This window comes from Herpailurus yagouaroundi, unplaced genomic scaffold, assembly GCF_014898765.1.
Source record: "Herpailurus yagouaroundi ecotype Mexico unplaced genomic scaffold, PumYag 163, whole genome shotgun sequence".
NCBI classification, from domain to species: domain Eukaryota; kingdom Metazoa; phylum Chordata; class Mammalia; order Carnivora; family Felidae; genus Herpailurus; species Herpailurus yagouaroundi.
Genome location: NW_024412404.1, coordinates 41,482,797 through 41,499,124, shown reverse-complemented (window position 1 = coordinate 41,499,124; position 16,328 = coordinate 41,482,797). Strand labels below are relative to the sequence as shown.

General features: G+C 50.2%; 1 protein-coding gene across 6 annotated transcripts in view; it reads right to left on the bottom strand.

Moving 5' to 3' along the window:
* SUFU (SUFU negative regulator of hedgehog signaling) overlaps positions 1–16,328 on the bottom strand; it is a 124,675-nt gene that overhangs the window by 24,223 nt on the left and 84,124 nt on the right. For 4 of the 6 annotated variants that reach the window (XM_040486290.1, XM_040486294.1, XM_040486292.1 and 1 more), the window contains exons 7-9: positions 15,534–15,690; positions 13,588–13,699; positions 69–203 (exon numbers count right to left, since the gene is read on the bottom strand). In XM_040486290.1, coding sequence (XP_040342224.1) covers positions 69–203; positions 13,588–13,699; positions 15,534–15,690 — 404 coding nt within the window. The remainder of the gene's footprint in view (positions 1–68; positions 204–13,587; positions 13,700–15,533; positions 15,691–16,328) is intronic. The other 2 variants (XM_040486291.1, XM_040486293.1) reach the window with 1 other exon arrangement.

The window sequence follows — 16,328 nt, the reverse complement described above, 5'->3', positions numbered from 1 at the left end:
GTGTGTGGGAGAAGGCACGCATAGGCCCGGTGGCTCCTTGAGGACGAGCTGTGTGCTGTGGGGCTCACCTTAGGCAAAGGGGAATGAGAGCCCCTGACTCCTGGTTGAATTTCAGATGCACACTCTCAAGTTGTCGTGTGCGGATCAGCTCATGGGGAATGATGGCCGTGGAGCTGTCGCTTTCCAGGCTGTCTTTGCGGCTTCTGCAAAGCAAGCACAGGGACAGGTTCAGCACAAGGTAAATAAATACCACGAGGAGCAGCAAGATGGGAGTCTCTCAGGGTGGGCTCCCGAATAATGACAATGACCGTGACTGATGATAGTGGTTAACAACACCCACCGTTCACCGTGTGCTGGCCAAATGCCAGCAGCTGTGCAAAGCACTTCTCACTGACTACTCTCAACATCCCCATGAGGTGGGTACTATTGTTATATCCCTTTTACAGATAAGGAATTGGGAGATCAGAGAAGTTAAGTAACTTGTGCAGCTCCCACTGCCAGGGAGTATGGAGCTGGAAGCTGGTCGAAGTTAGATTGGGTTCCAAAGCCTCATCTTTGGCCAATACACTATATAAAAGTTTACCTCGCAGTGGCTTGTTCTTCCCTATATAGCAGCAGGAGCATCTGGGAGCCCTTTCTCCCCACCCTGGAGTCTCAGTTCCCAAGTTCTCCAAAGCTGGAGTGCTAGAGTACCAGACGGTGCAGCTCCAAGAACTTCCTTCCAGCCGACCCTGAAAAGGCTATGACTTTCAGCAGGCTCTGAGCATGCTCGCTCCTGCTAATGGCTAGGAGCTGCAGTGACATACACATCCTTCATCTAACCAGGAAATGATACAATCCTCAGTGAGGGGGTGGAAACCAGATTCTTAGGAGTCAGACCAGTGGGCCTGGCTGGGCAGCAGAACCAGGCCACCATCCTGCTGGGTTTTGAGGCCCCAGGGGCCCTGTACTAGATTCCTCCTGCCTGTGGCCTTGGCCACAGTGAGCTGTCACTGCTGCCTCACACTCCCTCCTGTCCTGCTTCCCGCCAACAGCTTGCCCACAACTGGGCCACGGGGTCCCTTTGCAATCTAAGATATGTTCTTTCAAATTCCGCTGCCCCCACTGACAGCCTCTCAAATCTGCCTCAGCCGGAAATGAGGGTTACCCACTGATCCTATTCAAAAGGCCGGATCCTAGTTTGGGCTATGAATCGCAGAACAATTCCCCAAGTGTCCATCAAAACACTGGGTAAGAGGCTCTAGTTATTTATCATTCAAGGGACAGGAGCCATTCAGGATGTCCAGGCTCCACAGTCAGGCAGTCAGTGAGGGGCAGGCCCAACCTCCTCACATGCCGGGGGCACTGAGGTGCTAGGGCCTTTGGCCAGTGAGGCACCCCGACAGGCAGAGAACCTCCCCAGAGGGAGGGTGTGAGGTCAGCAGGCAAAAGGATAGAGGGTGACATGGGGCAGCCAGGGTCCTGCCAAGGCAGTGGTTTACGAAAGCCCTTGAGGTAACGGGGACCAGTCCTATCAGCTGTGTGGATCCACCCCCAGATGTAACCGCTCTGTCACAAAGTGGTCCCTTCCTCTGGTTTGCCCAAGTGAATTCTGAAACTGCCCTTTGCCCTAGCTTCTCTTTTGACAAACCCTTTCACAAGACCCGTGAAGGAGACAAATGCTACGTACGGCCAAGCGGGTCATGGAAGTTCAAGACTGGCAGGAAACTCTGAGGTGGTTTAATCTACTTCTTTCCTTTACAAAGGAGAGCTGGAAACAAGTCCAAGGCCACAGAGATGGTCTGTGGCAGGCCAGTGTGGGAGCCTAGGACCTCTTGCTAGATCTCCTTCCCTTACCACCAAACACCACATCGCAGTGGGTGCCCTCAGGGCCCAGACAAGAGCAGAACTCAGAAGACAGCAGCCCTATTCTGCCCCAGAGGGAGGAGGCCAGAGACTCACTCCTGAGTCCTCACAGCAAGCACCCCCTGTATAGGTTATGGTTAGCCCTTCTTTCACAGATGAGGAAAATGGAGGCTCAGAGAGGTGAGGTGACAAGCCTGAGGTCAGAGTGAGTTTAAGGGGAAGAGGCAGGGTGTCATTCTTACAATCGCTTCCCTGTGCCATCTCTGACAACGGGCCCAGAGACATACCACCGTGTGCTCAAAAGGAGCTGAAGCCTGGCTGCCAGGCGGGGCCTCTGAGCCTACGGGGCCCACTAGAGGATCCCCGCCTCTCTGGCATGGGCAAAATGCTGATGAACAGCAACTGGGGTAGGGGTGGGGGGTGGAGGGCTGAGAGAGAAGAATCAACAGCACACAGGGCTAGAGACATCTCACGCTGGAGGGAAAAATAAATTGTTGAAAGTCAGCTAAAGTCACCTTGGTAACTGCTACAACACACTCACCCGGAACGAGGACATCAAACCCAACTGCAAACAGCTTTAAAGAAATGGAAAAGAACTTAATCATCTGAAGAATTAATGTGACAAGTGCCCACATTTACACCTCCCACCAACCTTCAATCATTTGAAAACGTACTTTAATCTTTTAAGAGAAAAAAAAAATTGCAAAATGCTAGATCTGCAATCCTGGGGCTTGGGTATTTCCGGCATGCTGCTTCAATGGAAATGCGGCTGCTACACACACACACACACACACACACACACACACACACACACACGCACACACGCAGGAGCCCAGCTTTTTGCTGATTTGTTTTTTCTGGACATCGATGCAGAAGCATGAATTATTTGTGTGGCTGGGTGAGGTATTAAATCTGCAGCCGACACAGGTTTGCAATGTTTTGCATGGTTGTCAGCTTAATCTTAGTCATAAAAAAATAAGTACTGTGCTCGCCAGCGTGGCCTAATTTTTCAGCTGGGCTGTTTTTGCCCTGAGCTCCCTGTGGAAGAGAAGGCAGAGCTCCAGGGGGCTGGAAGGGAGAAGGGCTCCCAGGGAAGCGCGCCCTACACCCACTGGGGACTGCTAGGGATATGGGGCCGGGGGTGAAGGACTGCTTCAGGTGGCAGAGTGGCTAACGTGTAAGTGCTGGGTTCGACTCTCTCATGACCTTAGGCAGATAATGAACCCTCTCTCTAAGCGCCAGTATCCTCTTGACGGGGATAAATAATAATACGCTTTTGTTATGGGGATTGAACAAGATGACCGGCATGAAGCATCTAACGGTGCCTGAGATGTAGCAGGGGCTCAAAATATATCTGGGCTGGATCAGGGGGCTGCCTCTAGAAGTCTGTCTGCTCTTCCTGCAAGAATGCTGATAGCTTAATAGGGACTTATTTGCCTTTACCAACTGCCTCTGCCAAATCAGTCTTTACTTCTGAACAAAGGTCCTTGCCCTCAGCTTGGGAGACGGGACTTTTGAGATGGGGTTTGAGGGGCTCCTGACTCCCTGAGCAGTCACGGTGGGCCCTGGTCAACTGCTGGTCCTCTGAGAGGCCAACAAAAACCCTTGAGGCCTTTGTTCTGCTAAGGGAGGTACCGGCAGGGCCGTCTTCCTTCTACAAAGCACAATGGTCTTCCTGCAATTCTCATCTGCTGGACCTCAAACTACCCAGAAGTAATTTAATCTCTCCTCCCGTGATAGCCTTTCAAATCCCTGAAGCTGCTCCCACAGGCCATCATCAGTTTCTCTTTTCCAGTATCTGTGGCTCTGACTTTCAACTATAATCTTAAGACATGGCTCTGAAATCTTCCAGCTATCCACGTCACTCTCCCTTGCGTTTACTCTAGCATGTCAAAGCCAGAGTGTCATGTCCAGAAGTGAAGTGTCATGTGTGGAAATAAATATAGCATGTGGTCTAACCAGGGCAGATCAAAGAGGGACTATGAGCTTTCTTGTTTGGGAAATTTTATTTCTATTAAAACTGTCATCAAATTGTCTATTCTTTATAACTTCGTCATATTACCAACTCTTACAGCACACCCTCTGTCAACATCTCCCTCAGGCTCTCTCCCATGGTCTGCGCTTAGACCTCCTCTCCCCCATCTTGTATGTACTGTGGATTAGTTGGAGCTGAGAGACAGACTCTGCATTATCTGGCTACTGTTTCAAGCAGTCCAGGTATTTCTGAAACCTGACTCTGGCATCCATCATACTGCCATTCCCTCCTGACTTCAAGTCACTGACAAAACTGATAAACTCACCATCAATGTTCTCATCCCAGGCTTTGATTAAACAGTGAACAGGACAGGGTCAGGCAGACAGGCTGACAGACTGACATCATTACTCTCTGGGTAGGCTCATCCAACCAATTATAAATTTGCCCAACCGTCCCATCACCAAGTCCTTCACCCTCCTGGATGCTCTTGTGGACATCCCTCTGTCGTGCCAACAATGATGTCAGAAGACATTCTGAAAATGTCTTGCTAAACCCCACCTATAGATCTATAGCACTTCCTTTGTCTATCAGGTAGAAATAGGTAACTATTTTTTTAAGGTGAATTTAAAAAAAAGTTTTTATTTGTTTATTCATTTAAGTAATCTCTACATCCAATGTAGGGCTCAAACTCATGACCCTGAGATCAAGAGTCTCAAGCTTCTCTAACTGAGTCAGCTGGGTGCCCCCTCCCCGCCCCGGCCCTCCCCATAACTATTTCTAAAAATAGATGAGGATGGTCCAGCAGGCCTGATTCTGATTCTTCGTGAATCCATGCCAACTCTCAGGGTTCACTGTGCCTCTTAAGGAGTATTCACAGCCTGTTTGCCTTATAATCTAGTCCAGAATTTTCCCTGATGGCTGACACTAAGCTCACTAGTTTGGAGAGTGCAAGATGCTTTTTGCATTTTGAAACTTTTGAGTGCTTTCAGTCTGCCAACACCTTTTTCTTATTCCCTCAAAGGTTGGGGACACCAGCTTCATAAATCCCATCTGTCAATTCGCCTGGTGTTCTGGGGCACAATGCATGTGGACCAGGCAGTGTGAAATCGTGGCTTTCCATCTTCTCATCAATGCCTGTGTGACTCTACTCTGATAACCATTGTGTTTTTCTTGAGATGGAAGCATGACAGAACTGGAGTAAATCTTGCTTTCTCTCTGTGTTACTGTGTCCAAACGATGGGGCTTAGGTTTTCTTCTTGTTGCTCCAAACAGAAGTACAGAAAATAAAGTCCTTTTTGCTGGTCACAGCACTGTGTTGCAAGACTCAGTTCTTCTTGCGTTTCAGCCTATTTTGACCCCGTTCCTTAATAGTCTCTGCTGGTATAACATACTTCTCCTTCTAGATTTTGTTCAAATTCTTCAAGAAATCTGAGTTAAGTAAGATTCTCTACATACCTGTACTGGTCCCTGGAGGTATTACACCTCCTTTTAGTTTCCAGGGGACTAGTCACAATGCTAATAAGAGGGGCCCTTTACTGAGTGCAGACCGTGGTGCCACATCCCCGCGAAGACCCTTTATATACTTTGCTTCCTTTCATTTTCATGGCAACTCTGTTAAGAGGTATCCTTTTCCCCATTTTACAGATGAAGAAACTGAAACTCAGAGACTTAAATAACTAGCCCAAGGTCACACAGTGAATGAATAATGGGCTGAGACAAAATCCCCAGGTCTTCCTGACGCCAACTATAACAACCACAGTATTTCTCCTTAAGAACTTCCCATCCCTTTGAGTGGGGTTTCGTTCTGGGCTTTCAAGGCCACAAGGACACATCTATTTTTTTCCCTGAACTCTTAAAAAAAAAAACAACAAAACAACAACCTACTTCCTAGAAGCCAAGGCAGGGCTTCCCAAAGGGTATTTGATGGCATCTTAGTTTCAGGGAAGCTCCTGGAAAAGCAGATGGGGCAAGAGCCGGATGCAACACACTGGGTTTCAGGTTAAAGACCTAAAATGTTGGCATTTTGAAGACTCTGAGGAGGACTGCAGAGGGCAAACCAGCCAGTTTCATTTTATGTAAGCCAGCATCTTCCAACCTTAGTCATGGAACCCCCTTTTACTTAACACCCAACAAAACCCCCTAAAAGGCTGTGAGGACCCTCCATCTGGGGACGACGGGCCTGGCACTGCTCTGACAGGGCACAGGGTTTTCCTTCCTGATCTCGCTCTGCCCAGATGCTCTCTTCCAGCGCCCTATCACTTCCACTCCATCCATCTCCACTGCTGGTCAGCATCAGGTGCACAGCCGAGTGCCCCTCACTGTTCCCTTTATGCCAAGATAGTTGCTCTCAGGAGACCTGTCGGGCAGTTACCGGCTGCTAACCTTCAGCTCTCAGCCCGGTGCTGGGGCAGCTGAAGTGCCTCTACATGTCCAGGGCTGCCTTGGTGCCAATTCTGTGATTTTCAGTGAGAACAGGTTATCCTTTCCTTTCGCTGGACGGGGTGAGCTGTAACGGCTCCTACAATATCACTTCTTGGACTTTTATTTATGATTCTTTTTAAAGTTTAAAGAGTCACAGAGTCCTGGCAGGTTCATTCCAACAGGCAGCAGTCTTCCCATCCCACTCCTCGGAGACAACCACAATCCTCTCTGTAGGCTGACTCTTTTGATGTTTTCCTCGTTATTTCTGATATACTTTATTTCTTTCTACTTCCCGATATTCCCCTCTCAGGTTTTACCTATTGACTTCCTACTAAGGAATATGAGCTTTTAGCTCTCTTCTGTCCCCTACTCCAGCCCTCCCACCTTCCCAAGAGAACTGTATCGTAAGTTGGTTTGGATCAGTATAAAGTGTCTACATTATTATATGAAACCAAGGCTGTTTACATCTGAGCCTGTTACAACTATGATGTCTACTCTTAGTGAAGTATACTTCCCTGGTGCAGTTTTCTATTTTCCTTGGTTTTAACAACAATCTTGGTTTTCTACTGTGTTTATTACTAATTAAATCCTAAACTACCAATGGTCTAGAGATTTCCCCAAGACACTCATATACATCAAGTATTTATCAATTTTATCTCTTTTATTAAATTTTATTTGAGAGAGAGAGAGAGAGAGAGTGAGTGAGCAGGGAGGAGGGACAGAGGGAGACAGAGAGAATCTTCAGCAGACTCCACGCTCAGCCCGATGCAGGGCTCAATCTCATGACCCTTGGTATCATTACCTGAGCTAAAATCAAGAGTCGGACACTCAACTGACTGAGCTACCCAGGTGCCCCTAAATTTTATCTTTTCGAAGACCTTCCTCCAGAGGTCCTTCCAAACTGGCTGCCTTCCATTCTTGCTGCACAGCTGTCCTCACCGTCACCCTGGTGATTCCCCTTGCTTCTTTCCCATGCTGGACCCCATTTCCTGTACCCCACTTGTATGCCTCACTCATTCTGCTGGAATAGTGAACAGAGTTCACTGTATTTTTTGGCGTGCTTTTCTCAAAGAGTGCCCGCTGACCTGCTACCCTCATGGGTTTCGAGGCAAACTAAAACACCAGCTTTACTCTGCACAGTGGTGTATAAACTTCCAAGGCCTACTTTCCAGTTACTTTTTCCTATGATTGGCAGGAACCCCCTCCACTTTATCCTCTTTTAAAGGCAGCACCCAAGTGGTGAAGAGGCCTGGCTCAAACAATCCAAGGTTCAAATCTTGGGTCTGACAATTATTCCCAGCTTACTGACCCTAGATAAGTTATAAAACCTGTCTAAGCCTCCATGTTGTAATTTGTACAAACGGGGACAACAGCAGCCCACAACACGGGGCCTGGCACACGGCAGTGCTCGATAAAAACTGCCTGCACAGCCACAAGAACCTGTCCAGCCCAGGATGCCTCCTGTAGTGGGAACAGTGAGGGGTGGTGTATGGGACAGCTTAGATGCACACCTCGGTAATTCAGGAATTGATCTAAATCTTTCCATTTATTTCTTTACCACCTGTCTATGTAACACATTCTATATTTATGCTTCCCACTACATAAGGTGACTTTTTACATATCCTAAAACACTCTCTGCTTCCAGTGTCAAGAGAGATTCCTGATTTCTAGGACTGTATAGTTTATGGCACATGCTCTGTTCACCCTACCCACACTTTACAGACCGACAGAACTGTATCCATATTTCCTCTCCACCCAGGTCTCTTCAGATCAAAAAGTCTTAACTTTTCCATTTAAGCCTAAGGGTACTTATTGGTCATATTCTATCAATGGCAGCAGGCATGGAAAGGAGAGCAGCTGAACCTCTGAGGCTCCCTTTAGCCACAATCCCAGTCCCGTGACAGTGGTGACATCTGCACTGGCCACACGACTCGGGGCCTCCCCCTTGGAGATGCCCGGGAGTGGGAACCAGGGCATCAGAGTTGGCAACTATTCAATAGTGAAGCGGGTTTGGCATGCGGAGCCCAGCCCAACCTCTGGCTTCCGCCTCTAGCCTGGGAGATTATTCCTTTTGCTTTCAGGCTGCTGACGAAAGCTCTGAACTTTCCAGAGAAAAAAACCAGCTGAAGGTCCCCCTTCAGGGCAGGATTGGGACAGGGTATAGGTGTGGGGTCGGGGTAAAGGCACTAGCTCACCTCCACAGCTACTACTAAGCCCAAGGCTGTATCACCTGGTAAACACCAGGAGCCAAATGATAAAGAACCGTATTTTCACCGTGAATACCCCAAGGGCAGGACGTGACGATGGAACAGCGGGGCAGGGTGTGACTAAAGAAGAGTGAGGGAGCAAAATTGCCATGATGGTGAGGGGATTCCTTCAGCAACCATTAACTCCTCTGGGCACCAGGGACCCCGCCCCCTTGCCCAGCCCCCCACCTTGAGCGGGAGAGGAGGATGCCTGCTTTCCTGAGTGAGCCCACTCTCACCAGAACGCCTGGCTTTCTGTTTTCTGAGACACTGAGTCATTTCCTCTCTCCAGCTCTCACCTTCCAGCCTTCCTTTTCCCTTCCCTGGAGAAGTGACTCACTGCTGAAGTGTTGGGTGACACTGAGGATCAAAGATGGGCGATAAAAATACTCCTGATTGTGCAACTTGAAGAAGGGGGATGCCGTGTAGACTGAGGATTCAACACGCTGGCCATGAACTCTGAGGCCACGGCTCCAGGTCTCTGGGATGGTGGAGCAGAGCAAGGAGTTCAAACACCAATCGGCCTGGGCCGGATTTGCTGTGGGGCCCCTTGTTCTGTCCTCTCAAATGTTTGTCTCTGAGAAAGGCACACAAAGGCAGGCACTTAGCACAACATGCGTGGATCACAGAGGCCTGGGCCCTTCCTCCCATCAGCCCTGTGGAGCCTGGCTGGGGCCCTGTGAGCAGGGCTGTTTCTTTCTGGGTTTTCTCTCCAGTGAAAACAACCGTACTTCCCCAGCGTGGGAGTGGTGAGGGAAGCCAACGTGACAGACTCAGGCTCTGGGCTGGCCGCTGCACTGATGTGATGGATCCTTTGAGCAGGGTCACCCACAACTGCCCTGCACGTGAGCCCTGCGCCCCGATGGCCCAGCTGTTTTCCCGGACCGAAACTCACCTTCCTTCACCCAATTCACTAGATGCAAACTAGATATTTTCTTCTCCTAGTGACTCATCACAGACCTCATAGGGTGAGCAAAACAAAACACAAGTTTCTCTAAAGGATGACTCCCTGGCCAGGTTATAAGCTATTCAAGATGGGAACAGAGGCAGCAAAGTCACTCCGTCCAAAAGGCAAACAGATGGGAGCAGAGACACTCATAAAAGTGGGGAGAAATATATGTGCACGCGTGTGTGTGTTGGGGGGTTGTGCAGTGGAGACTGTCACAACCAGAGAATTCACGCTAAAAACCTTAATTCTTCAGGAAATTAAGGCAAAAAAGCAAAAATGAAAAAAAAAAAAAAGCCTTAAAAGCCGCTGGCATGATCCCAGAAGACTGAGAAACTTGGCTCAGAAATGATGGTTAGTTTGCTTTTTAAAGATGCCTCAACTACAAAGTGGTTTTCTCACAGTCAGGAACCTTCTCCTGCCAACACATATGTACACACACGCATGAGCCCTGCCCTTCTGTGGGAGGGTATGCGACCCAGAGAGCTTCGTAAAGGTCCTCCAACCTCAGTCAAGTGAGACCCTGGCAGAGAGAGGGGGAGGTCCTGGAACACTGCTGCAGGTTCCCAGCATCAGAGAAGTTTATGAAAATGCAAAGCTCCCCACCCAGTGCACCTGACCACACACATCCTCTGAGTCCCTGTGAGAGACTAGGGAGCAAAGTCCAAACTCCACAGAACAGTCTAGGCAACCTCAGACAGAGAAGAAGCCCGGGGCCTCTTTTCCCCCTCAGGTCCCTACCACTGCCGGCAGGCACAGTCCTTAAGCCAGGCTCTCAGTGGCCAAAAGGAGTTGCTTCCCAAGCTTCCCAAACTCACCCGGGGAGGGCAGTGGGAAGGGAGGCGCCAGTGAGCCGAAGGAGGCTTTTCTCAACTGATCATCTTGGGAAAAGCCAGATACAAATTTCACGGCTGGAATGCAAGGGTTGTGAAACCCTGAAAGAAGCCCCAAAAGGGGCCAAGGACTCTCCTTCCAGGAAGGCGGTGGGAGGAGGGCTGGCAAGCGCAAGTGGGAGAGGAGCAGGTTACCCAGAGGGGCCTGCCTTTCTGGGAAGCAGGAAGTAAGGTCAAAAGAAAGAAAGGAAGAAAGAAATCCCCTAGCCCTGAGGTGGTAGAGGGGAGAGAGAGATAGGGTTGGTTTTGCTTCTGAACATAAAGAAAACTAGGCTTTGTGTCAAAAAGTAATTCTGGTATAAACGAGCCAAATATGATACAGCTCGTTATCTCTGGGATTTGAAAGCACCGAACTGACCACATGTCCTCCCTAGAGTTAAATAAGCATAGTAAGCTTCTAACATGGGACTCAGTCTTGTCCTCAGTGTCATGTGAGAGGTTCCTAGTCCTGCTCCAACTAGTTAGATGAGGTCCCCCAATGAGGGTCACTAGTACCTCAGCCTTGTGTGTCCCTCATGCGGTCCCTGAGAATGGGGTAAGGAAGGTCACAAGTAGGGAAGACTGCCCTAAGCTCCACCCTTTTCTAACATTGGACAAGTTACTTACTAGCCTCTTTGTACCTCAGTTTCCTCACCTATAAAAGGGGTATAATAAGATTATCTACTTCACAAAGTGACTCAGAATAAATTAAGCTCATGTGGCATAAAGCACTTGGAACATTACTTGGCACACAGTAGTCACTATGGAGACATCAGCTGCTTTTGGGGTGTGAAAAGAGCAAGGGCTCGACGCCCCCCTCAAGTGGGCCAGAGTTCACACTAATGCCCAGGCTCCATCGGCTCTTCTGAACTGTAGCCTTCTCAGACCATACCCAGACCCATGTGGAACCAGCGCGCCCCAGCCTAGAAAGCCTGACTAAAGGAAAATCAGACATGCACACACAATAAGGCCCACGCTGGTTGTTCCCCCACAGGGAGAGGAGCAAACACTAGTGCCAGCACATTTTGGGCCGGCTTTCTCAGTCGCATCCATGTGGTTTATCTGAAACGGGGTCAGGTCCCAGAGTGGGCAGCATAGATATTACAATCGTGCTTGCTGATCTAAACTGAGTCCATCATCATCGATCGTGAGATAACAGCGAGCTAGAGCCTCGAGACACTTGAAGAGTGTGTTGGAAAAGGTTCTTGGCAAAGCAGGAAGAACCATTTCTCAACCAATCGCTAACAAATTGGTAACTAGTACCGAGAACCTCAGAAGAGACGTTCTGATTCCCTCCAGGCTGCAGATTCCAGCACTTTGGAGACCTGACTGGGCACTTGAGCTGCAAGGGAAGGGAAATGACCCCAAAGGGCCAGCACCCCTGATCTATTTCCACCCATCTACAGATAGCCCTTGGACCAGATCCAATGCCCCTCTGCCCAGTCAGGGGTGGGCTGAGTCTGGGCTGTACGTATGCATCCGGGAACCCTGAATCCTTGGGTCCCCACAATGTGTGGAAGTGCAGCAGCTGGACGTATGCCCAGGACAGGGAGCGAGATTTCAAGCCTGTTGTACAAATATAAGAGGGGCAAGTGGGGTGTGTCTCTGCAGGAGCCCCTGCCCTTCTTCCCAGAAACCTGGACCTTCCAGAGTTGACAAGGCCATCTGAACTGAGACAGTCTACAAGTTATAGGCAATATGCTTAAGCCTTTAAGCCTTCAAGTACCTCCCGGCCTCCCCGCCAGTGCCAACGGGGCCTAGAAGGAGAAGCCAAGCTCAGGGCATGGGAAGGAGCATGGCCCTGGGACAGGGTCCAGACTCGTAGGTGGAGAGCTTCCAGATGCCCCACGCCTCAGCCTGGCCATCTGCTGCTGCCAGGGGAAGATCATGGTGCCTCACGCCAGCTACTTCAAAGCAGATGGCTGGAGAAACCCACTGGCTGGAGTTGAAAGCTGCTCGGAGGTGGCAGTGGAGGCTTCTCCAGGCTCTTGCCAAAAAGTTCAACCCGCCTAGCTTCTGGACGGCAGATTCACCAGGTGAGCCATCTTGGGCAGCCAGAGTAACCAGCCCTCCCTCCTCCACAATCTGCTCCCAGGTTGAAGCTTTGACTTTAACCAGCCAGGCCTCCCCTGTTCCATCCACGTCAGCTCCTTCTCCTGCTTGAAAGTTCTAGGGCACCTTCAGGGTCCGTCTCATGTTCTTCCTCCTCCAAGAAGCCCTCCCTGACTATTCCAGATCATGCTGACTTGTCTTTTCTGTAGACTAGTAGATCACTACCACTTCTGGGGATCATGGATGAGCAGATGGAGCTAGAATTCAAAGAGGTAGCTATTTCTAACTAACTGCATCTACACCCAGACTCACACCAACTTCAGTTCACGCACCCCCAAAGGAAGAGCCTATATCCTAGGTGGCCCTCTGGGCCCTGAGCTTGCCACACAGCAAGCATGTAATAAAGACTTCTCAGAAGAAGGATAGATCACCCTGGTCTTGCAGGAGTTCTGTGCTTCCCTTTTAGCCCAGGGTGCAGCAACTTCCTCCCTGGCAGGCAAGGTTTCTGCTCTGGGCTGCCAGCTCCCAGGCAGCCCTTGCCAGCATCTATTCCCTACAGCTTCCCTGATTCAAAGGGCAGAAGGGGGTGCCCAGCTCCAGCCCTGCCTACCACTTATCACCTATCAGAGGAAGAGAGGTCAGCAGGAAGAGGATCTGACCTGTAGGGGTGGCCACAGTCTCTCCCAAGGGCTATTGGGGCCCCACGACAGGGAGCAGAGGCCTGCAAAGGACTTCCCTTCCCTTCCCTGGGCCTCATGGAAGGGAGGCAGGAAAAAGGGCCTCAGCAGCAGGCATCCACTATGGGGCTGGCCAGACAGGGAGGCCCCTGGGGCTGCAGCTATCAGCCGGAGACCAGGCTCCAGGAAGGAAGGAAGGGCAACTCTGGCCGAGGCCGAGATAAGGAGGGGAGTCGTGCTCAGCACAATGGGCTCCCACAAGGCTGGGATTTTGCCCCAACTTGGCCTCCCGTCTGCTCACACAGCCCATGTAAATATTTACTGATGTTTATATTTCTGGTCTGCTAGGATCCCTCTGAGGCCCTTTTATGACCCACAGATCTGTGTGCCCCAGAGACCCTGGGCCCATCCAACAAGGGCTATGGGCATTGTTCTCTCTCATGCAAGCCCCAGGGACAGACCCTTCAGAACAAAACTTCCCCCCACTTGTACCAGCCCTGGAACACTGCTTTCAGGAAGCTGTACTAGCCCCCTCTGTGGGCAAGGAACTTACGGGGCCCGGTCGTGGGTGAAGCCGTTCTGCCGCTGAGGGTTGATTGGCGGAAGGACAGGTTTGCTGTTGATCTCAAGTCCTCTCCTCAAGGTCTCCCGGATCTGCTCCGTGTCTGCAACAACACCACTAAGCTGCCTCATGGGCTCCTAACATCCCACTCAGAACCTGGCTCTGCAGACATGCTGGGGAAAGGCCCTGTGAAGCCCATGAGCCCACCCTAGAGCTGAGTGAGAGCAGTACGAGCACACAGGGCAGATGAGGCACCACGCTCTCAAGAAACTTCTGGTCTGAAGAGTGCCATTCTTGTAGAAGACAACAGGGGGTGACCTTCAGACTTCAGAAGGGCACCTTCCAAGACAGGGCTTTTCACTGTCCTTCCCCTTCCTGGGCCACAAGCCCTAGGTTTACCCTTATCATAGCCCCAGACAGTGACTAACAAGGTCTTTGCCAGTGCCCAAGATCACTTAGGGATGCTTCCCACTATAATGGGTGCCACTAAGGGCTGCAAGTGTCTTGCCATGAATGAACTCTTATATAGTTTCTGGGTTCTGGTTGGTCATATGGTATCTGGCCCTGCCACCCTTCTCCTTGGGCCAGGTCAGTGGGATGATGAAGTCACCTCCCTACCTTGGCCCAGGAACCTTGTCTCTCCATGGGTCTGCCAAGGGCCAGGGGGTGAGAGAGGAATCTCTTGGTGGGACTATTTCTTTGCAAGGTGCTTTGCTGATCTTTGGGATGAAGCTCACTATTCTGGTCCCCTACAGAGATTTTGGTCTAAGACTTACCTCTGCAAACTGCAAACACATCCAAAAAAGCAAATTAATGCTGAGTGCTCCAAGGATGGGCTTAAAGTGGACTACAGAGGTAATAATACTAACTTTTCTAACTGTCTGCCTTGTTACAGTGATGCAGGTACTTGTATAATTTTTAAAAATTAGCCAATCATGAAATTGGCTAATTGAAATTGTGGACAAGACTATGAATCCCTCCTTATACTACCTCTTTCGTCAAAAGCAACTGAATGATTTTAATAACTGCTGACTTTCTCTCGGAACTTCTGATGGGTTTAGCACACCAACAGAACAAGCAAGAAGGCAAAAGGGAGTCAGATATTTGCACCAGGGGTTTAAGTTTGTCCTTTATGGAAAGAGAAGTGCTTTCGTGCTATCACATGTGTAGGTATTTTATTCAGGACTGTGGGTATCTTACTCTTCAAACAATAAGAAAAGGTGGAGGAATTCGAGAAAGAAAGTAGAAAAAGCTGTGAACACACGTATATGTAAAGGCCTGCTTTCCTTTTGCAGTTTGGTAGGGATGCCCTTTGCTAAGAACCACAGCTGTTTCTACTGCCAAGACCACCTTGGTGAGCTTCTAACAGGAGAGCCATATCCTCCTTCCCCAAGGCCCTGCTCAGAAGGCAGTGGGTACAGGGTGCCCGGCACACAGCCACTTACACTATATCTGCAGGACAGTGAGGCAGGGAAGTTAGTGGGCTGGCCTCACACTCAGGCCTCTCTCATCTAAGGCCTGGGAGGGCCTGAGGCCATAGTGATTCTTGGGTCTGGCATGGCTTTCAAGCCAGAGCTGGGCCCTGTGTCAATTCCGTGGGTGGCCAATGCTTGTTCTTTTGCACTTGGGTGGACTATGGCCTTTTCCTGTAACTGTTCTGTGGCTTCCACTCACCTCCATGACCTCAGATTGCAAGGGGCAAATCTAAAACACAATGGTCACTGCTCGTGGTGCATCTGAAATACACACAGGAAACACAGGAGAAATGGCCCAATAAAGCTCTCCTCATGCCACCCTTTGGAAGGCTTCACTTGCTGTTTAGATCCTGCCAGGAAGGGAACTATTGAATGGGCTGCTGTTGTTAGAGACTCGTCCTAGAGAGCCCGAAAACTGGGCCTGGGGCAAGGGGAAGGGGAAGGCTTGGTGGTAGCAGGTACCTTTGCCAGAGAGCCGCCGTGGCTGCGTGCCGATACAGATGCTCCGGCTGTCCTCGTCATCCTCAGGGGGCCGGCTCAGGTCATCCCAGGCACATTTGGCACTGACGCCACTCAGGTTGGAGCCATCCGTCTCGATGCCTTTGTCAACTCTCTCCTGCTTGGAAAGAACCAAAGAGCCAGAGTTCCTTCAGCGAACCGGTGGCCCAGGGTCACCACCACCCTTCTGGTATTTAATGATTCTTGTAGGTGCTGAGCACAGGATAGGTGCTGGAAGAGCACGATCTCTGATCTTGTTCTGCCCTGGTTACTAACACATGACAGTCTCTGCCAGCCACTGGACTCCTCCAGGGGAACCAGGGATCAGGGGAAGCCAGGAAGCATGAAAATCCCAAGGGAAGCTTCTCCTCTAGCTCAACCTTCCAGTAAAATGACCTGCACACCTGTTTCGGAGCTCTAATTCTGCCCACCTCATGCCAGCCCATGGAGCTGATGCGGCAGAGAAAGGAACTATTTCCCTGAGGAAAGGCACAGTCCTTCCTCTCTTCCCTGGTTAGCCAGGAAAAACCCCTTGTTACTGCTACAGAGAACAGGGCGGAAGCCTGCCAGGTGGGAGAGGCCAGGACTCAGCCCAACTTCTCCAACCTCACACCTGCAGTTTCCTCTTCTAACAGCAGAGGGTGTGGTCACCCACAGAAGCGTCACCAGAGAGCAGAAGGGCAGGACTTCCTCTAGCTGCATCACTAACTTGTTTGGCAAAGGATTCTGGATGGAGTTTCTTTTCCGTGTCTTAGACTG